At 35.9% G+C, this 22,882-nt stretch overlaps 3 protein-coding genes and 1 non-coding gene across 6 annotated transcripts; 3 read left to right on the top strand and 1 right to left on the bottom strand.

The window, feature by feature from the left end:
* Positions 1 to 7,979, bottom strand: LOC130747839 (pentatricopeptide repeat-containing protein At1g30610, chloroplastic). Of its 2 annotated transcripts, XM_057600888.1 has the most exons (10): positions 7,819 to 7,979; positions 6,292 to 7,738; positions 5,029 to 5,220; positions 4,497 to 4,578; positions 4,206 to 4,397; positions 3,423 to 3,536; positions 2,827 to 2,917; positions 2,590 to 2,747; positions 852 to 1,283; positions 1 to 466 (listed from the first exon to the last, which is right to left on the bottom strand). In XM_057600888.1, the coding sequence occupies exons 2-10, from the start codon at positions 7,731 to 7,733 to the stop codon at positions 20 to 22; spliced, it is 3,150 nt and encodes a 1,049-aa protein (XP_057456871.1). In that variant the 5' UTR covers positions 7,734 to 7,738; positions 7,819 to 7,979; the 3' UTR covers positions 1 to 19. The 2 variants fall into 2 exon arrangements, with proteins under 2 accessions (XP_057456871.1, XP_057456870.1); XM_057600887.1 differs by having other exon boundaries at positions 6,292 to 7,979.
* Positions 7,980 to 8,979: 1,000 nt separating this feature from the next.
* LOC130709696 (small nucleolar RNA snoR117) lies at positions 8,980 to 9,055 on the top strand. Its single transcript, XR_009010173.1, has one exon. It is a non-coding gene; the product is annotated as a small nucleolar RNA snoR117 (small nucleolar RNA).
* Positions 9,056 to 12,253: 3,198 nt separating this feature from the next.
* On the top strand, positions 12,254 to 12,814 carry LOC130745096 (uncharacterized). The gene has a single exon (XM_057597241.1). The coding sequence runs from the start codon at positions 12,254 to 12,256 to the stop codon at positions 12,812 to 12,814; it is 561 nt and encodes a 186-aa protein (XP_057453224.1).
* A 2,400-nt stretch (positions 12,815 to 15,214) lies between these two features.
* On the top strand, positions 15,215 to 19,209 carry LOC130747838 (growth-regulating factor 4-like). 2 transcript variants are annotated; one of them, XM_057600886.1, is made up of 4 exons: positions 15,215 to 15,672; positions 16,441 to 16,795; positions 18,326 to 18,732; positions 18,928 to 19,209. In XM_057600886.1, exons 1-4 carry the CDS (start codon positions 15,447 to 15,449, stop codon positions 18,933 to 18,935), a joined length of 996 nt encoding a protein of 331 aa, XP_057456869.1. In that variant the 5' UTR covers positions 15,215 to 15,446; the 3' UTR covers positions 18,936 to 19,209. The 2 variants fall into 2 exon arrangements, with proteins under 2 accessions (XP_057456869.1, XP_057456868.1); XM_057600885.1 differs by lacking the exon at positions 18,928 to 19,209 and having other exon boundaries at positions 18,326 to 18,743.
* Positions 19,210 to 22,882: the final 3,673 nt, after the last annotated feature.

Genomic DNA, 22,882 nt, shown 5'->3' with positions numbered 1-22,882 from the left:
TGCTATTAATAAAAGGCTTTCATTGGATTTTGGTTGAGTTTATATTACAAAGTTTTGGATCATCTTTGGCTACCGCTAGTTTACTATCTACTGCAAATACATTTTTCACTGAATCCATGTCAGCTCCACTAACATCAGTGGCGAAAAAAAATTCTTTGCATGATTGCATTAAACACACAAGTATTGGATTTGGCAAGCTACTATTGGAAACGACATTGCTAGCCCCATTTATTAGTCTAACAATTGTGTCCTTCTGATACCTCTGAGAATTTTCTTTGAACAGACTCAACCATGAAGACTTGGAGAATGGCTCCAAATCTTTTGGGGGATAGTTGATGATACATGTGAGAGCAGCAACATGGTCATGTTTCTCAAGCTCCACACAGAACCTCTCCTTGACCAGAGAAACTGGCGGAAGTCGATCTGTCGCGGCCAAGTGCTTCCATGTTATCACCAATGGCCCTTCCTGGAAACAAAGCAAGGTTCCATGAGTTAATGAATGGTCTCAGATTTCCTCATAAAGCTAATACCTCTAATTCTCTATATAAACCATGTTTATCTAATAGCATAAGCACTTATGGAAAGTGTTTGAGTAAGCTTACAAAAATAACTCACGGGTCATGGTCTACCTATAAGCTCTTTTGAGTTTATTTTCATAAGTCGTTCATATTAACTTATGAATGGACGCTTATTATACATACTTATAGTTATTTTGAGCTTATTTCAATAAGTTTCTCCAATAAGCCTCTGATAAACACTTATATGATAAGTGTTTATTGTCATATAAGTGTTTATTGTCATAAGGGTCATTCATAATCAATGACTATGTACAAAAAGAATAGGAAGGTCACCTTTCCAGCTCTTGAAGCCTCCAGTACCATTCGAAGATGTCGTTTTGGATTGAAGTGGTAACCGTGGTACAACATCCTTTGATAGACATACTCAAAATAATCCCATCTCCTCTCTGCAACACATGCATCTAACATGGTATTGAATGTGTATATATCTGGTATCACCCGCATCTTATTGTCAGTTTTTTCCCTCAGATGATTTGTGTTTTCCAACATTTGCTCCAACAACTCTTTAGCTTCTTGAAACATCCCATGTTCCAGGTAAGCTTTCAGCACTATGTTATAAGTAACCAGATTCGGAGCACAAATTTCCTTCATTTTCTCAAAAATATAAGCCCCATCTTGAATGTTTCCAGAGTCTAGACTTGCTTGCATCAAACCAGTGTAGGTTACTACTAGTGGTTTATTTGCAACCTTACATATCTTGTCTATCTGTCAAAGGACGAGCAATACCTTCAGTGGTCAAGCTATATAAAAACCCTTGAACATTAAAATTAACATATTTTTCAGAATGCACAGGGCGCTTCTCTTTAAAATTAGAGAATTTATCCAACACAGAATTAACAGACAATAAAAATGGTCCAATCAACACATCAACTGAAGTGAGCATTTTGTTCACACCTTTTTCATTGGGCTTGGACAAAGACTTCATGTAAAACTTTCACAGCCAAATTCAAGGAAGTGCAAAATCATTATATGACTTAGTGTCGAATGGGTAAGATGGATGGTGAGAAATTTGAACAAGTAAGGTTAGTTAGCACTTAGCATATGTTCAGTTTTGTTTGGCATTGCCATATATGATGCGATCTGGCTTGTCTGAGAGAGATATATCCTGTTAGAGATCAGGACAGATTTGGATGCTAGTGTAATTCCTGCTTGCATTGAGTGGAGTTTAGAATATGGCTTGAGAAAAAAGGATAAACTCCCAAGTTGATATTTTCACTAACATCACCATATTACTACTCAAAACTTCCGGTCGTAAAATTAGTCTATTAAATTCAAGATCTAACAGTGTTTCGTCCAAACGAGAGGAGACAAGAACAGATTTTACTGGAGAGGAGGGGGAGGGAGGCGAAATAATCTTTCCATTATTTGGTGTGCAAGGGGAAGGGAGGGAAAATAAAAGTAATTTACTTTTATCTCCTTCCTAAAGCTAAAAGAAAGGAAATATAACAAACCTCAACTAATATGACTTGAACTGATATAAAGAAGCTCTAGAATAAGGTTGGCACAATGTTAAAGTGAAGAGGCATGAAGCAACTTTAGTAGCATAAGAAGAATGTTAAGGATAAAATATGCAAAGGGTAGTTTTGAAATTCAAAATAAAATTACAAAAGATGTTTTAGCTAGCCCAAAAAAAAGTTATTTTCCCTCCCCTCCAAATGTCTCCAATTTTGGACGAGAGGCAAACCTAGGAGGAGAGGGGTTTTTAATCCTTCATTTTCCCTCGCCGCCCCTTCAAACTTTTGAACCAAATGAAGATCCTCCAAAAAAAATTCGAACCAAACATTATGTACAAGTCACCATATTATTCCGCTAAAAATTGTGTCACATATTAGTCTCTCAGAGATGGACTATCTTGAAAATTCACTCAAAATATCAGAGCATACTTTCAACAAGAAAGGGGATAACAAAACTAATTTACTTTTGGATGTTCATTGTTCTTTTAAGATTTTATAAGCTCCATACCCTAACATGAAAGCCAACTGCAAGAGAAAATAGGAATAACAAAACACACCTGCATCAGTGCCTCACGACCTCTTCCAGCTGCACAGAGGCATCGAGCTAGATCATAATAAATGGCAGCAGAACCTACAATTCCACGTGTTTCCATTTCTTGGACAGCTGATATGGCCTCATCAGTTTTCCCCTCTTTCCAAAACGTATTCACGAGAACTGCATACAACAGGACAGGAAGGTCAAGATCATAATGAAATTAAGTGATTCACAGGGATACAAAAATAAATGAGGATACCTCTATAAGTTAATGAATTGGGAATAGAAGACTTCTGAAGTTTTCTGAAAAATTCATGAACCAAGTTGTACTTGCCACATGAAAACATCACCTGCTCAAGCATAATACAAATTCATGAATTATGTGCAAGACAACATTCATTGATACAAGCAATTGATTTTGTGGCTTTCCTGTTTTTCCATGAAATGAACAAGTTATTTTTATTTTTTACTATTTCACTCAACCAGGAGTACAAACCTTGTCCTAAATCTGAATATCTCATAAAGATCTCATACCACATTTATTCAAATTAAAAAAATTCTTCAACTCCAAGGGTGAATGAGTAAGTAGGCCACTCATTCAAGTTGATGCAATTGACAATTATTTTCTCCTATGCTCTGTGATCTGCTACTCTAAGAGGTATTGCATCCTAGTTCTTTGTACTCTATTTCTAATAGAATCTTAATATTGTTAAATTTAAATACCAAAATTTACAATATAACTGCCCAATTTTACTTCTCAGGTTCAGGTTGATTAAAAACTTTTGTTATTTATCAAGATTCATGTAAAATATTAAAATGCAACTCAGAGAAAACAAAACTAGAGGCAACCGCTACCTCCATAACTAGGCCATAAGTTGCAGGACAAGGTTGTAGGTTCTGTTTCTTTAACTGCTGTAGAACCCAAAAGGCCCCTTCCCACTGCTTCCGCTTAACACAGGCATTAAGGACCTGCGTACCCAAGTGATATAAAAATTAGTAAATCAGGCCTAAATTATGAAACTCGGCAATTATGAAACTTATTTACATAAATATTTTCATATGTAACATTAAAGCAGTGAAGCAAAATAGTTATTCAATCAACACTGGGTGTGGAGTATGAGAAATCCCACTCACAATAGTATAGATCAGAATAAACAACTGATCCACAAAAAGATGAAGTTAAACAAATATCATGCGTGCAAGCCTGACGCCTGTTATGTTAATTATCCATTTAAGGATGCAGCTGATATCATGTGCTACTTTGAATAGCAAATTTTACTTGGGATATAATCGTTGGAAGATAATGGATCATCAAAACCTTCTTATGCAACCCAAAAGATAAGAAGAAATAGCAAATTCTAAACAGGCAATGAGGCAACTGATGCACTACGAGAAAGTATTTGAACTGATCATAATAGTTATTATTTTTTAGACCAATCTAGTATTAGCTGCATACATATGATTTTCCATATCGTTAGAATATCTGTTCTTGGTCTTTGACTTGCACATTCAAAAAGATGAAATTTCAGACCCCAAAGATAGAAGTGGCCCCCAAAGATAGAAATGGCCTCCAAAGATATGGATTAGAACAGCTACTACTTAAACATCTAAAATATGCTCCTTTTTTAGAAGACTCACAGCATTATAGACTACAATATCTGGTTCCAGTCTTGGGTCCCAGTTCTCAAATATCTCTGTTTTGATCTTCTTCTTTGGTGGTGATCGCATAATATCAATCACATCAAAGAGTTCCTTCATGTGCCCTGCTTGCCCTAGAGTAACAGCAATACTATGATAAGCTACTAAGTCAGGATATGAGGACATTTGTTGCTGAAAGAAAAGGAAAAAGTGTTAGTGAAGTTGTCCATATTCCAATATCATGTCAATCAACATATATTTCAGTAATATTTCAAGGATTACATCCATTACCAGCATAGCATGAAATACATTCAGTGCCTCTACGGGTCTCTTCGACTTCCCAAGTGCACCAAGAGCAGCAGTATATATATGCCTAATGTCAATGATTGGCACATTAATGGATACTTGAGGAAATTGTCTAGGCTGAGATAGAAGTATACATGTAAAAAGGCTCCTTTATGTGTCTGAAAAATCAGTCTTACACAATTGAATAACACTGTTACATACTTTGGGAACCAGCCACTAGATTGGAAGAATATGGGTACAAAATTTAATATTAATCAAGCATAGTTCTCTACTCCAATGTATCATAAAATCAAAGTATAATATAGTTTCCAAATAAGCAAATAAATCCACCATTTGATCACATACGTAAATTTATTTAATTTTTATATAAATTAGACTGAAAAATAATATGATAATTATGCATAGTTCAATAGTTGGGTTGATTACAATCATTTTCTAAGATATCTATACAGGTGGTTGATCATCACTTGTATTCAAACTTCAGTCATACGTAGTGTAACAAAGGCCACTCAAGTACCTTAGCTTATAGGACTTGAAACGCTCACGCCTTTGAAGCCATTCGATGACCTGTACCACTCGACGCCAGTTTCCTAGATTTCCCAAGAGTATGATAACCCTGGTTATCGAATAGTCATTAAATTTGAGTTTTGCACTTCTCATCATCTGGGAAAACATCCATTCAGGTAAACCGATATCTGCACCATTCAACCTGTTTGAGAAAATGGTCAAGACATGAAACACTTTAAAATGATTAAAAATATAAAAAAGCTCGAAAATCACACACCAATAATAAGCCTGGATTGTAAACATAAAGGCTTGAAGGAAAGATAAAGATTAACCCCTCACATGAAGCAACATTTACTCACATGATATCTGTAATATCTATTTAACCATAATATTAGTCTGTTAAAAGAATTCTAAAGAAAAAGGAAGCAGTCTATAGACAATGAAAACAATGGTGCTAGGAGCCCAGCTTTTGTTACTAAATTACTAACATAATGTTTTAAATTTTTAATATTCCTGCAGTAATTGAGATATATTATTCGTATCACCATTTGCATCATAAATTTTGAGGAGCATATAAAGAAGCTCAGTATGGTGTTTTTCCCACACGAAATATGCAACTCCTATCAGATTCTTTCTGTTCCCTATTCTTCTTTGGGGCCAACAGAAATCTATATTCATAGATGCAGAGACGAAAAATGATTTTGCTCTCATGAATCCAGACGATAGGAGAACATACAAGGTTCACAAATCAGAAGTCTCCTGAGAAGAAATATATAACTGAATTATGTACTAGAACAAGTTGCAAACTTGTAAATTGTGTATGATGCAGCTCCAAACCACAACAAAGGATTATAAATTTATAAACCCCCAGATAACCAATCATACAAGTCAATTTTAATGAAAAATGATAAAGAAATTATGTGTACTGCTGAGGAAAAGGTCTAACTTGTTCCTACACTGACTATTGGCACACTGACTAGTGGCATTGAGCTCCAATTTGAATGGAAAGCTAATATAGCATGATGAGAAAAGAAAACTCCTAGAGGAATAAATTTACATTTAAACCATTAAATGAATATGAAGCCAAACTATCACAGACCAGGTATTAAGCATCATGTGAATATTGCTTCAGTTGTTCCCTGAGGCAGCATTTTACTAAAACTTGCTTGTAAGAGAAAAAGAAAATGCAGATTAAAACTTTATGCGTACACTAATGTCCTGAGCACATTATTTAGGCATCCCAAAGGCAGGAAAAAAGGAATGGACAACATACGATTTGGCTAGCGTCTGAATTTTCTCCTCCATTTCCTTATGTGAAAATTGTTTCTTGCTGATAACATTTTTTGGGTCCTCAAGATTCTTGAATGCAGCTCGTTCCACTTCCAAATTGTCAGAATCATAACCCCTATCGAGGAAACGCTTACTGCTCACCCGCCCATTTCTATTTACCAAACTCTCAGATTCAATATGTTTTCTTTCAAGCCCTCTATCCATAACTTTTCTGCTTGCTACTATTTTATCTCCACCCATGTTGTGGCCTCTTTGTCTACTATCTCTTGATACCTTTGAAAAGTATAAATCATGAGTGACACCCCTGTCAATGGTACTCCCACGGCTACCATTCGAACTAGACGTAATGATGTTATTGCCCATCCCTCCTCTTTGTCTACTATCTCTTGATACCTTTGAAGAGTATAAATCATGAGTGACACCCCTGTCAATGACACTCCCACGGCTACCATTCGAACTAGACCTAATTATGTTTTTGCTCATCCCTCCTCTTTGTCCACTATCTCTTGATACCTTTGAAGAGTACATATTATAAGGGACACCCCTGTCAATGACACTCCCACGACTACCATTCGAATTAGACCTAATCATGTTATTGCTCATCCTTCCACTTCCATATTTTCCCTGACTGTTACGGCTACCATTCGAACTCGACCTAATCATATTATTGCTCATCCCTCCACTTCCATTTCTGCCTTGACTGTTACGGCTACCAGTCGAATTAGACCTAATTATGCTATTGCTTATCCTTCCACTTCCATTTTCGCCTCGACGCTTAACCACACTGCGGTCATCAGATTCTGATCCTAAGCTATGACTCTGGCGTTTCAACCACTCACCTTGCCTCATGTTTGCCCCATGCTTCTGCTTCGCCTTGACATCAAGATTACTTTCTTTCCCATCAAATTCCTTCTTAAACCCTCCTCTTAACTTTCCATGACTTGTGGATGAGCCTTCTTTGTCCATAACAGCTTCATCAACTCTTAACCCCACATCTTCAAAATCATCTTTTTTATCAATTTTCTCTCCGACCCTTTTAAAAATTTTATTTCCATCATCAACCCCCATTTTCATCTTCTTCTGTGTTTGAGTAGCAGCATGCTTCTTGCCCCTTCCAGTTTTGGCAGATTCCATAGCCTTCAAATACTCGTCAAATGATGGCTTAAATTCCATATCCTTGAGACGAAGAACTTCACTGACCGACCCAGCATTAGAGCCAGAGCCACCATTGAGGGAAACCATGACTGGCCCAATATTGAGTTTTCGTGTATGGGAGACCTGAAACTTCCTCCCAACCCTCACACTCAAAGCATTACCGAAGAAGGGTCTCGAAGAAATGGGAACCGCATATGAAGAGAACGAATTGGAAACATAATGTAAAGCAGAAGCAGAATTTCCATTGATTTCAAAGCAAACAACTCCCATATTTCCTGTAGTGTTGGTGTTTCTCAAAACCGAAACAAACGTGGTTTGTAGAATTGAATTCAACGGAAATCCAGACAGGACTTACAGTGACAAGGTCATATGTAGTTTAGCTGCTTCCTTCGACGAGCTCAACCAGACTGTGCTGGGAAACCAGCGTGGTCTCTCAAACTCAAAGTATCAACATTCTCATCCTGTTGTGTCCCAAAACTGATACACTTTGAAAATTTGGCTAGGGACGAGTTAGCTTGTGATAATGTGAATAATGGTGAGAGAAATAAAAAAATGTACTTTTGTTAATGAGATATGGATATTAGACTTATTAAATATTTTTAGCTAATTGCTCTCTATATTGATAATCCATATTTGCAATTGTTTTAAAAATCATGAAGTTTGTTCTCAATGATGTAATATGTGAGTGTAATTAAGTAGGTTAACATTGTGTCTTTAAGCAAGTAGTTTGCGATTTGATTCATAACTGTTTACTTTAATTATTGTGGGGGTTTCGGGAAGGGGGTATCTTTTGGGTGTGAGATGCATGTTAATAATTTACTTGAATGCACTACATTTTCAAAAGCTTCTTGTCGAACTAACACTTATTTTAATTTGTGTTAGGCCGATCATTATATAAAAATAACATGCAATATATTCGGCAAATAGCTTAGCTCCTTAAACAGTAGTCCATCGAGAGGGGTATTACGCACTTAATCCAATCTCATGAATCAAACTTGTTATAGGTTCTAAAGGTATTATAGAAGGCAAAGCGCACAAAGCACAATTTTTTTTTTAGAAGCATTTGTGTCTTTTTTTAACATTCTCTTATTAATTAGTTGAAATTCATGTGAATCTTATATTTTTGGTGAACCACACTTGAATTTCATATAATCAGAGGTAAAAAGATTATTGAAAATATAGTGTTGGTATCATTTTCCTAAATTTTTCTATTTTCCATTTTAAAATATAAACTTCCAGACCTTTTTTTTTGTTCCAAAAAAAACACTTGGTTTGAAGGTAAACTTTAAATAGGCCCATGGACAGAATTGGGCCTAAAAGAATGAAGGAGAAAATCGTAACTTCGTTGACACAAGAGAGTTAGGGTTTCATGACCCTATCGCCTATTTAATCTTCAACACAACACGGAACTGCAAGCAAGAGATAGAGATCAGAAACTTTCCGTGTTGTGCTATAATCTTCACATCGAGTTCATGCTTCGATTTTCCTTCTTTTTCTTTGTATTCTGTTTCTCATTGGCCTGTGATGCATCAATTTGTCCGTACCATCTGAGATTTCTCTGATCGATACTCCATTTTCTGAATCTGAGGCCTTTTACCATGAAATTTGATTTGATTTTGAAGTTTTGTGTATGAATGTTTGTTTGTGAATGGAAGAGGCAACAAATTAGAGTCGCTGATTCGTTAACTCCATAGCGAAATCAGTGCTGTACGTTGCCGATACAAATTTGGTGCTGAGATTCTGGCATTTGTCTCCTTAGACTAATACATTCAGACGTTCCTACACTTTTTTTCCAAAATCACTTTTGACGAAAAAACAATTAGTGACTATTGGATTTTTTATTGGATGCTTGTTTGTGATTGAAAATTGAAAAAGGCAACAAATTAGAGTCTCTGACTCGCTTGTTCCATAGCGAATTCAGTGCTGTACGTTGCCGAGAAAAACCTTGGTGCTCAGATACTGGCATTTGTCTCACTAGACTTGTGCGTTCAGATCATATGTTCCTACATTTTTTACCAACTCCTATCCTAGTTCAGAGTTTTGTTTCAAGCTAGGTTTGAATTGATGCACTGGAGTGGAATGAAATGTAATATAATGGACTAGTATATTGCAGAATGAATAATATAATAATTTTATTTCTTTAATACTTGTTACCTAATAACTCAAAGAAAACAAAGGACGTTGGTTTTCTTCTTCAAGGATGATCATGTAATACATGTAAATTAAAATTCAACTCATTGATAAAATTTGTGAGTGGTGAAATCAGTGACTTTTCTAGAACGAAGAATGTAATAGGGTACTTAAATCCGAGGTATTACAGTGCACATCTGTTCTGCCACAAACGAGATAAACATAGAACGCACGAGCATGGTATCCCATCTCATAGCTTCTCTATCAATCAACTGGACCACATGAGAAACATCAAAACCAGGAGGCTGAGCGGACTAGATTTTATGCCCTGATTGAGCTAGTAGCCATTTATCTTCCCATACCTTAACCTGGCAGCCATCACCAATCCTCCAATAGCATCCGCGTCTAACAACCCAACTAGCTTGTTGTATGCTCCCCAAGTGTATCTCGCCAAGTTTCCTGAACCTGCATTGATGAAGTGATCTCTGGGGTAAAAGTGAGCCTTCGAACACCTAGAAACCAAAGAATCTGGGTATTGCATCAACCTCCATCCCTGCTTAGCAAGTAAGGCATCATTGAATGCCTTGAAACTTCGAAACCACATGCCACCATCCCTTTTGGAAGAGCACAACTTGTCCCAACTAACCTAGTGGATCTGTCTCTCTCCTTGTTTGCTTCCCCACCAAAATTTGCTGATCATACTCAATATGAGAACAAAGACCAGCTGGTAATGCAAAGCATCCCATAATAGATTTGATAAGAACCTCCCTTCGTGGGGATGAGAGAAATTTCTCTTTCCAACCTTTTAGCTTCTTCCATACCCTATCTTTAACATATCAGAAAACTTGTTTAAATCTACCAACAAAAGTGGGCATACCAAGGTACTTGGAATGACTCTCAACTGCCTTAATCTGCAATCTTCCCTGTAGGGCTTGTTTACAATCTTCTGATTTATCCAAGTTAATAAGCTGACCTGAAGTTCGTTGGTACTCTAACAATACTGTCATCAGCAAAAAAATAAATGAGAAATTTTCGGAGCTCGCCTAGCAATACAGACACCATGGATATCCTTCATTTCCTGAGCTTTTAATATAAGTCCAGAGAAAACCTCGGCACATGAAATAAATAGATAAGGAGATAATTGATCACCTTGCCTTAATACTCTGGAAGACACTCATGGCGACCAGAACTGTATTCAGGAAAGACCATTCAATCCGATCATAAGTCTTCGCCATGTCAAGTTTCAAACCCATCACTCCATGCCTGCCAGCTTTCTTCTTCCTCATATAATGGAAGATATAAAAAACAATGAGGTAATTATCCGTAATCAGCCTGCCAGGGACAAAAGCACTCTGGAAAGGCATAGCAATCTGAGGTAGAATAGACTTCAACCTATTCGTCATTGTTTTAGTAATAATCTTAAAAAGGACATTACACAAAGAGATAAGCGAAATTCACCTTAGTGCTTTGTTTTTTTGACCTTAGGGATCAGACAAAAGAAGGTCTCATTGGAACGTTGAGGGTCTGCACCGTCATTCAAAACAGCCAAAACCACAACTGATATATCCTCACCAATAATTGGTCAATATCTCTAATAAAAAAGAGCAGGTAAACCATTTGGCCCTGGCGCAGCATTAGGCTTCATTTGCTTCAAAGTCGTCCAGAGCTCCTCATGAGTAAAATTGACCTCCAAAACTGAAAGCATAGAAGGTGTTATTCTACCCCCAACCACTTCACATGTCTGCACAACATCAAGAGGGAAGGATGAGGAGAAAAGATTTTCATAGAAACTGCGAAGGAAATAACGGTTGAGTTCATTGCTAACACATTTTTCTGATTCAATGGTGCTTAAAAAAACCAAACATAACAACAACATGGAACTTAACATGATGGAGTATGTTTTGTTAGGATTAATGTCAGGTGTCTTATTGTTGGAAAAAATTTGTAATCTCACTAACCTAATGCTTGATTTACTTAGATCTATGTTGGACTACTTTTTAATGCTTATGCTAATTGTTTTCATTGTTTTTGACATTCTATATTTAATATTAATTTTTTCATTATTTTTGATATTCTATATTTAATAGTATTATTATTTTAATAGAGATCCGATCAATTCATCCGATGCAACACGAAGATCATTAGTTTTTGTTTTCAGTCAAAAACCGACCCATACCAACTCACGTACCTATTGTTGCATTTTTAGTTAGCAATTTAAACTTCAAGCTTCAATATTGTTTTCATTCTAAGAACACATTTTAAATGTTAACTTCTATAATGATATATATTATTCTTCTCTTAATAAATTCCCAAAATTATAAAAGAAAGTACTTTTTATGTATATAAACTACTTTTATTTATTTATTATTATGTACTTATTTTATAATTATACTTAAAATTATACTTCAAACCACGTGCTCTCTCATCACATTATTCTTCTCTTGCACTGCAGCTGGGCAAGAGCTGCTTGGTTTCATCACCCACTGAGAATCAAAACCGATATGATAAATCCTATCCTCACAGAATGGCTAAAGGAAATCTGCCTGAGACAAATTCCAGATATAGTAACCCAAATTTTCCAAGGGATTTGGGCGATTTGGAAAGCCAGAAACAACAAACTTTTCAATGATATCCCACCCGACCCAATTGCCTCGATGAACATGGCCATGAACAATATGAGAGTCTGGTTAGAAGCTCAGGAAACCAAAAGCACTGAAGAAAACACAACCCTAGAAGTTGCTTGGAAAGCGCCTACTCTTAGCATGATCAAAATCAATTTGGATGCAGGATGGACAGGGACAAATTCTTTGGGATTTGGCTTTGTTGCTCGCTCCCATACTGGTGCAATGTTAGTGGCTGGCACTCACGTTGAAGAACAGTGCCTAGATCCTTTGATGGCAGAAGCTTTGGCCATGAGATGGTGTATGCTGCAGGCTAGAGAGCTGGGAATGGATAGTGTGATTTTTGAATCTGATTTTCTTTCTGTTATAAGAGCCCTGAGATCTGATTCAAGCGTTTGGACTATTCAGAACATCATACAAGATTGCCAAGCTTTAGCTAGGGACTTTATGTCAATTTCTTTCTCCCATGTAAAGCGTGAAGCTAACTCCCCAGCCCATGCCCTTGCATTTTTAACTTTCAATTTTAAGGACCACTTGTGGTGGGATGTGCCCCCAGCTGAGATAGAGCATCTTCTATTTGTAGATGCAGCCTTTTCGTGATTAATGAAGAACTGAATTTCAAAAAAAAAAAATCCAGCTTTCTGAAAAGAAATGAAAAAACACTATGGAGACACCCATATCATACCAGACACAGCTAATATTATAATATTTAGATTAATCAATTTTTTTTATTATAGCCAACCATGAAACTCAAAATCTACTCACTTACATATCCTCAAAATTGATTATGATTTCTGAATCAACCGGTTTCCCAAACATATCCACAAGACCACAACCAAACATGAATACTAGTAGGTGCCGACGGATAGGTGCTAAGTTCAAGATAGAGCCTAAGGGTGTGTGTGGTCCACGAATGAAATAAAGTTATGGGCTACCAACCAGTGAATAATTGAACCACCCTTGACCATGAGTTGTAAAATGCTGGCAAAGTTCATTGCTTCATTTTCATGCATCTATGATCTATCTATAATAACGCAGTTATTGCGGCCACAGGTACAGGGCACATAGGCAAGGATACAAAACTAACAAGGTTAAGTTTAAAGTTTGGATTTTTGTTAAATTTGTTTCTCTATCGAACTCGATGCTAATTCATGGTGAACTTAAACTTTGTAAATTTCTGCTTCCCTATTTCTGTGTTGAATTTATGAAATTATATTTGTATTGGTATAAATTGAGAAGCAAACACACAGTACTAAATATGAAATTGCGCTTCTCTATTTGCATAGCTTTGCTTTGGACCACATTTTACACTGAAAATTGATTTTCGGACCAAAACACATTGCAACCATCCATTAGCACACATGTTTTAGTGGCGCGGCGGTTTAAACCGTCACAAATTTAACACATTTTTTTTATTCTCTTTTCACGTTTAGTGGAGTTTTAAACCTTTGCTAAATTCTTACGGGCAATTTTCTTCTGCAAATAGATTTCAAAATTTTGTGGTCTAAAAAAATTGGTAAGAAAAGTTGCAGGTAAAACTTGCATGAAAATCTGCAAGATATGTTGGAAGCTTAATCTAAAGGAATCGCTTGGCCGTATGGCTATATAGCGGGACCGTTTTTCAAGTTTGCTTTTAGCAAGCTCAATTCTTTTTTAAATTGAAATCTTCAGTACTCAACATGTCTCATTATCTATCCACCAATAAAATTGAAAGCTGTAATGCAAATTTATAACTACAGTGGTGATAAATACACCACTAAGATGACCAACACTTAAAAACTACCTCATTTATTTGGGTAAAGAATGAGTTAGTGAAGATAAAGAGTTCAAGTGCTAGAGTGTTTAGGTGTTTGATACTACTAACTATTAAGTGATCTATGAATCATTTTTGTTGTCACTCATTTACACAATCAGGACCACACTGAGATATTTCTTTTTCTTAGACGATTTTAACAGCATCCACACACTTTCAATGACCAATTGGTCAGGCACTCTTTTAAAAAAGGGAAGATTATGATCCTTAATGCATGTGTTGGAGGCCCACCACGAATGTTACCTGCGTTCCGGCAAGGAGTGGGTGGTTTCCTTCAACGGTGGCCATTCAGAAATATCTCTGTCTGTCACCTGGTGCTTTGGGCCACTGGGCCCGTCCTTACTCCAGCCCATCACGTGTTGTTGCTGTCTGTTTAAGGGTAGCACCATTATCAAACTTGATCATGAAATATTGATAGAAGTAAATGACATCAAACCTTAAAATCATCATACTGCTCTCCTTCACAAAAAAAAAAGACCATAAACAGGTTTATCATCTTACCATATCATAAATTTAATTTTAAAAAATTATGATTAGATATAGGTATAATATGATTTACATTGTTAATGTATATTAATCAATTTTAAACTACAATGCGAATAAAGTCCGACATAAATACATAACTGAGCTCATCTACTGACTGTGATGATACCTTTGTGAAAAAGAATATATAATGTTTATATGATCAGTTTTATTTTCATATATTATCAAATTTACACTAACGTCCAATTGTTTCATAGCACATCATCTTCAATAATTATATGATTTATTATTTTAATTAAATTTTAAATTTCTTAATTTTTAAGATAATGTGTATATTGGTATGGATAAAACTTAACTGCAATACTATAGGTATTTTTTGTTCTATTTCCTAATAAAAAAATTTCTCTCCCACTTTATTATTATTTATTAATCAAATAATTTCTCTCAATTTTTTCATTTTAATTTTAACATATCATGTTTTAATTTAAAAACAGTAAAAATTCCACATAAGAAAACTATACCTAAAATTATATAAAGCTTAACCCATAAATATCATGTAAATTTCACCAAATTCAAAATGAATTTCACAATTTAAAATATTTCGTTTAGAAAATGTTAGAACAATGAATAATGCTATTAATATTTCATTTGGATTCCATTCACTCTTGCTATATATATATCACTTTACTTGAATGAGAGTTTACTTGAACAACTTGGAGCATCGCGTTTCAGACACAATCAATCCCCACGCGCGCACTGTCCCAAACGAAGAAACAGAGCAAACCCAAAAATGGTTCCGACAAAGCTCGATCTGAGTGTGATCCCATGTTTAGCTTCTGACCATGTTTGATTTTGATACAACTACTCAACAACAACAACAACAACAACGGTGTCACATTATTGGTAGCATCAGAAGCAGTAGCAGTAGTGGATAACATGAATAGCAGTGGTGGCAGTAGTAGCGGAACGATGATGATGGGTTTCAGCAATAGCAGCAGTTATAATAGGTCACCTTTCACTGTCTCTCAGTGGCAGGAACTGGAGCATCAAGCTTTGATTTTCAAGTACATGGTTGCTGGTCTTCCTGTTCCTCCTGATCTTGTCCTTCCCATTCAGAAGAGCTTTGACTCCATCTCACACACCTTCTTCCAACACCCTTCATGTTAGTAAGCTTTCATTGCTTTCTATTTTCTTCAAAAAATTAATGTCTTTACCTATTTTCTTTTTTTAGGGATGAGGGTATTATAATTTTGCTTTCTTTTCTGAAAATTAGTTTCATTCTTTCAATACCCATTTTCCTCAAATCCCCAAAGTTTTGTTCTTTAATCCACATTCCTTAGGCCCATTTGGAATCCTATTGAGTTCAATTCATTAGTTGTCAAAGATGCCATTTTTATGCTAGTACATGTTTTTCCCCAACCCTAGAAGCTGCATATATATAGAGATAGGTCATAGTTAATCCCTGAAAGACTCAATGAACTTATGGTGAGGGTACATTAAGCTTATTTGATGAACTTTTACCTTAGAAGGTGGCAAAAAATATTTTATCTTTCCAAATTTGTAGGGTTTTCTTTTATTTTTAGCAATTAAACATGCTATCTTAGTAATGTTTGTGCTATCTTCTATCCTGCATCTTTCCTACAGATTTTTGTTTTCCCATTCTGGATGAAGTTATTGTGAGAGGCACAGATTTGTAGTTGCTGATTGGTTTACTTTCCTTGTCTTCAGCTGCTTTCTATGCTTATAACTAAAAGTTACTAGTATTAGTACATTGCATATGCAGTTCAGGATTTTTTTCAGTATAGTCCATTTTGACCTTTTTTTCTGCCAAATGAATGCTCTTATTCAACATGGTGTGAATTGTGCCTGGAATGTTGGTATTAAAGTATCTGTGCAATGTGCATAGCTAACTGTGCATGCAAATTTACAGTGAGTTATTGCTCCTTCTATGGGAAGAAGGTGGACCCAGAGCCAGGAAGATGCAGGAGGACTGATGGAAAAAAGTGGAGGTGCTCCAAGGAAGCGTACCCGGACTCCAAGTACTGTGAGCGCCACATGCACCGTGGCCGAAACCGTTCAAGAAAGCCTGTGGAATCTCAAACTATGACACAATCACCATCAGCCGTGACATCACTGACTGTCACTGGTGGCAATAGCAGAACTGGAATTTTCCAGAACCTTCCCACAGATGCCTTTCGTAATCTCCAAGGTACTGGTTCTGGAACCGACCGAGCCGATTATCATCTAGATTCCATTCCCTATGGGATTCCAAGTAAAGAATACAGGTATATAAATCCTCAATATATTTTACTCTAGTTGATTTCTTAGAATTGGACAAATAATTTAGTTTGAAAGAATAGAGCAGAAAGCATCTCATTAATACAGTCATGGCTTATTTAATGGAACTGCCTTTACTTCTTCATGTGCTTGAGTTGGAACACCTTTGTCTGAATTTACTGCACTTTTTCCCACTTCCATTACTTTGCAAATAAATTTCTATTATGTAGTTAGTGATGCGCTTGTATCATGAATTACGAAGTGCAGAGATCTGCAGCACTAAAACTAGTTATTAGAATACTATTCGCTGCTGAAGTATCTACACCTTTGTGTAAATTGTCAAAACTCAAAAGAAAGACTAAGCTGTTTGTTGTTACCTTGCATTGTTTCTGCTTCTGTAATTTTTTTTCTTTAGATTTTGAAAGGGGTATTCTAGCCCTTTGACTAAATCCCGAACAATTATTTTTGTTTGCTTTTGGTTGCTGCTTTGTGTTCTCTTTTCTAGTGCTTGGTGATTCTCTGACATGGTACTAGAATCAGGTGTCTTCATGAATCAAAATTTCTCCAAATCACTTCTTAATGGGCACTCAGACAAAATTGTGAGGGAGAAAGATGGTCCTTTATGCATTCTGTTTTTTTTTTTTCCTTTCGTTCAGTTATTTCTGAAATATATTGTACCATAAAACATTTTATTGGGGCTAAACATTGAGAAACATTTTAGCATGCTAATATGTGGCTCTGCTTTCAACCTTCAGTATCTCTCATACAGGGAAAGTAGGTACACTTATTGAATGTCTTCCTGACTCTTTCTCTTGATGTCCAATCAAATGTATCTGCAAATTTTATTCTGTGCAACATTACTTTGTTCATTGTGAAAGCTTAAGTTGCAGATTCTAAGACTACAAAAAAAAGTACTTCTCTGAATATTTATACGACATCATAAATTATCACGCTATGCTGAGGGGCCTGTGGGAACAAAAGAAAAAGATTGGAACTCTTTCTTAGTTTTGCCTTCAGTCAATTTTGTGAGGGAGACTACAGTCATTAATAAGTTCACAGATATATTGCACTCTGAAAGTTGTGAACTTGTGGTGGTCTTCAGTACCTTTCCTTTTTCCTTATGTTTCATTTCATCCAATTTAAGAGACATTTCCTTAGTAATCTCATCATATGATGATATTCGTTTTATTCAAATCATCATCTTTTCCATCATATATATTTATAGGCTATAGGCTATAGGCTATAGGCTATGAATTCATTCAAAATAATGAGATCTTGGAAAGCTTTAATTCATGGAATGATAGTTCCTTTCTGACTAGGATAGCATTGTGACCTTGTCTATACTGCGTTGCCGTCTTCAATTTGTTTCTAATGTAATATAGCATCGTCTTGATATTTGTTTGTACTATTCAACTTGCCCAATGAAGCACCTTGTTCTATGCTTGGTTTTCATTTCATTAAATATGGTTGGAACATGTTAGCAATATTGTTATTCAGCATCCCTTAAACTGCGGGTAATTTTTCTTGGAACTAAGCAGGTATCTTCAAGGGCTAAAATCTGATGGTGGTGAACGTAGCCTCTTTTCCGAAGCTTCAGGAAGCAGTAAGGTTCTCCAAATGGAGTCACAGCTGGAAAATGCATGGCCTTTGATGTCAACCAGAGTTGCGTCTTTCTCTACATCAAAATCAAGCAATAACTCCATGTTGCAGAGTTACTATCCCCAGCATTCATTTCTATCCAGCGAATATCCGTCCGGGGAAGCTGTGAAGGAGGAGGGCCAGCCGCTTCGCCCTTTCTTCAATGAATGGCCTAAAAGCAGGGAGTCATGGTCTGGTCTGGAAGATGAGAGATCCAACCAAACAGCCTTCTCCACAACTCAACTCTCAATGTCCATTCCCATGTCATCTTCTGACTTCTCTGCAACCAGCTCTCAATCCCCACATGGTGAGATTTAGAGTGTGTTTGGATAAAAACTGAAAGTTCCAATGCAGAAAACGTAAAAGGAACAAATTTCCATTAACCTAAAAGTCATTTTAAATTGGTCTTAACTTTTTACCAAACATGCACTTAATATTTAGGTAAAGTTTCTTTCAGCTTGTAAGCATCAATTAACTGAATCTTGTAATTTTTTGGTTGCAGATAACTAAGAGCTTTCCTTCAGGGTTTTCCATGCAAAGTGGTGGAAGGACCAACAGGTGTAGTACTAGTTGGATATGTGTGGTCCAAATAAGTCCTTTGTTCATGTATTTTTATTTTTATTTTTTATTCAAGCTGAGCTGTGCACAACTTCATGTAACCTCAGCTGTTTGTTATATGCAAGACCAACTGCTACCCATCTAGTGTGTGGGTATTTGTAGAACCCCCAGAACATTTTTCCTTTTATATTCAATGAACAAACATAAACATTTCCTCCTGATTCAATAGATGCAGTTACTTACCTAACCTGAAGGTGCAGTTACTTACCTAACCTGAAGGTGCAGTTACTTACCTAAGGTTCAAAACCGCCACAAATGTCAACTGGAGAAAAATTGAGAGGATTTCACTGGAGAGGATCCGGACCCGGCAATTGGATGCATTTATCCATGCACTTCCACCATAACCATTGGTAGATTCTGGGCCCATTTTTCAATTTGAGATAAGTTAATAGGAATATCTTTTGTATGAAGTAATTCAAAATGTTCTTAGTCTGTTGTTGAGACATTTTAGAACTAGCCAAGTATGATGCCTGTAATTTAGTAATTTACTAAATGCATTTCTTGAAATTCTTTTACAATCGATTCTAAAATCAAAATCAATTATGAATAGAAGTTCATGCAAATAACATCTGGGTTAAAACTTTTTTTAAAAAAATCACATGTATTCTCTAATGAGCCAATCATATTCAAGTTCGAATAAGATCACTGTACACAGTAAAATTCTCTATCTTTGTAGGAACTCAAACTTGAAACTTCTGCTTTAAACTAACAACAATCGTTGGTGGTAAAAAGAAGCTGATTCATGCATGCAATAAATTAGTTAACCTTATCCATGAGCTCAGCTCACTTACATGCATATAACCTGGAATTAGACATGTGAACTTAGCATTCATGTGAAGGAAGCATTTGGATAAACAATCTAATTAAACACCAACAATTACGATTAAATCTCACATTGCTTTAGCCGTCGGTCAACACTGCTCTGTTTATTTGATAGGGAAGTTATGCTGTTAAATACAATACACACTCTTGTATACCTACTTAGTAAAATTACTATCCCAAAATTAAAATTTATATTAGGCGTGCTTAATTATACTATTAACTAGTTAATTAAAAAGTTGTGTGTTTGATTCTCGTTGTCGATGTAAAGACTATATTGGACGATCGAAACACAATGGTTATGGCTCCCAATCTTTCCCTGGAATTGATGATGCTGTAATAATAGCAAAAGATACAACGACTGTAGAATCGTGGCATCGAGTACAACACGATGTATGGAGAGTCTCAAGAGTCATCAAACATGCCTTATTAGTTCTCTCGGGTTAACTCACATGAATGACGATTTACACTTTTTGGCTCGCTATGGCCATGTCTCAATATATTTCTTTAAGCAACAATGATCATTCATGTGTTCGTTCTTTGTTCTGCTTTGACACGCACTACTATGTTGCTCAGAGTGAATGGAAATGACTTTCGAAAGACTTCAGATTGGTTTGCGTGTTAGATCTTGCAGGGGAGTGCTGCAGAAATATTCCTTCTAGCCTGGGGGACTTTATCCACTTAAGGTATTTGAGAATAGAGTCAAAATTTATTAGAAGGATTCCAACCTCTATATGCACCCTACGAAATTTACAAACCTTACATGGACCCTCGATCATGATTCACTTAATATCTTTCCCCGGAGATATATGGAAGCTCAAGAATTTAAGGCATTGATGAAAGGATATTTAATGAAGAGGTTTTCCTCCACTAACTACTATCAAATCCATTTCAAGACTCAATCGTAGTATAGTATCGGGTTTTGTCGTCTCCACATGGATTGTGTTGCTACGTATTAATCTTACTAGCTAGATGTTGGATGAATGGCTTAAAATGTAAAATGTGGGTTTATTTAAATAAAGGAAAAACTATAATTAAAGCGATAAAAGAAGTTTCACGGAGGCAAACAAAGAAGAAAATGTACTTGGAAAATGAGTTCATTTGATTTACAACTTATTCTCAACCAATATACTCTTATAAGATGAAATTGACATTTAAGATGTCGATAAGAGCTATTCATCCACTAATTTCTTAGCTAAGCAAATCTACCCATTAAGAACCTAGCCTTAATCTCTTAAGCCCTAGTGATCATAAAAGGAGCATTATAGCACATATCTATTCGATAAGACATTCACAAGCTCTGTTCCTAACCCAAGAAGTTCATGTCCTAGTGGATAGAATCTCTGACTGTTACTCAAGAAATCCTAATAGTTCCTACTAGATAATCCTATCCTAGAGAGGTGAGTATCCCGACTTGTCACTCGGTACAGACCTCTTTTCCAACTCATGATATTCATACCTAAGAGTTAATGTCTCCTATTGTCACCTAGAAAACCTCAACCCTACCTAAGACATGTCTTTCTTAAGATGACTGATGCAAGAGTGGTTCCTCTCATAAACTAAATTCACATCAACTTCTCAATTGTCATGCAAATCCTAAAAAACATCATATTGGCAAAAGATACATGAACGCGCAAAGAGAATCAATAACCTAAGACATAGGAATTTTTCCCCTTTCTATGAACTAAGCTACATTAACTCATATCAATTTCTCAATCTATTTATGAATTAATATAAACTCTTTAAATTACCAATTAACCAATTGAAGCATTAAACATAGAGAAACATCAAATAATGAAAACTCATAATTATAATTGCATAAAAGTATATTGAACAAGAAAGAAAATCAAATAAGTCATTCCAAATACCAAAAGAGAGTCAAAACAATAAAATAGGTAAAGAAAAAAGCAAAACCCAAAATAGAACGGAGTCATGGACATCCGGAGAAGCTGTCACCTCCTCCATGGCCCTGACACCGACCCTCAAGGGCCTATCCTTCCTCTCCACCAAGAAATTGCCTCCAAGTCTCCCAAAGGTTTTTTTATTTGGTTTAGGAGAAGAAAAAAAAAATGAAAAGGGATCCCAAAAAATAGGTTAAAAACTGATTTTATAGTGTTTTTTCGTGTTCGGGGGCTATTTTGTCTTTTTCTGGCGAGCAGATGATATGGTGCTGTCAGGTGCACCATAACACCGTGCACCCGCGTGATCTGTTCTTTAACTTTCCAGCGTCAGCCACGTGTCGCGATCAGAGCGAAGGTGCATGATAAGCTCGTGCACTTGCGCTTCACTGGAACCCAGCCTCCAGAATTCTCTAAATTTCCGTTTTTTTAATGATTTTCTCTCTCTTCTCAAATTTTCTCCTAAAATAACAAGAAAATAAAATAAATAAAAGATAAAAATAAGATAACAACTTAAAATAAACTTATCCAATCCTAAATTAAAGTAAATAAATCCTTATAATATCTAGAAAATAATATAAAATATAGAAAAATACTAAAACTTAATAAAAATATTAAAATGCATGAAATAAGTCTTAAGTGTCCTAAAATTACTAAAATATCTTAAATAATATATTAAAATGCATGCAAATAAACTAGAAAAATAGCCTTAAATCCCGGGTCATCAGACATCTGCTTACATATGGGCCTATCATGCTACGTGGCCACCACTCAAAAACAAGTGGTGAAGTTATGTGAAATCTTCAAACCATCTCTTTCATTGAACTCAATAGAAAAGCAATATCTCTAATTGAGAAAGGAATGTTCCCCAAACTAAGGAAGTTGGGGATGCGTATCTCCTCAAACTGTGAGGGAAATGTGCCCAAATTGCTGTTGAGCCTCCGACAATTAGACCATTTGACAAAGTTAAAAATCTCCATCCAATAGAAGGAGTTGGAAGGGAAGAAGATCGGTTCTTGTAGCCCTCTCGAAATGTTACAAAATCTAGAGGAAGAACAAGACACAATTGTTTGCTTCTTAGTCTTCCACAAAATGATGAGAAGAGCCAAGAAATATGGAGTA

The sequence above is a fragment of the Lotus japonicus genome, chromosome 3 (assembly GCF_012489685.1).
Source record: "Lotus japonicus ecotype B-129 chromosome 3, LjGifu_v1.2".
NCBI lineage: Eukaryota > Viridiplantae > Streptophyta > Magnoliopsida > Fabales > Fabaceae > Lotus > Lotus japonicus.
The sequence above is the reverse complement of the archived record's forward strand: the minus strand, read 5'-3'. Positions and strand labels throughout refer to the sequence as shown.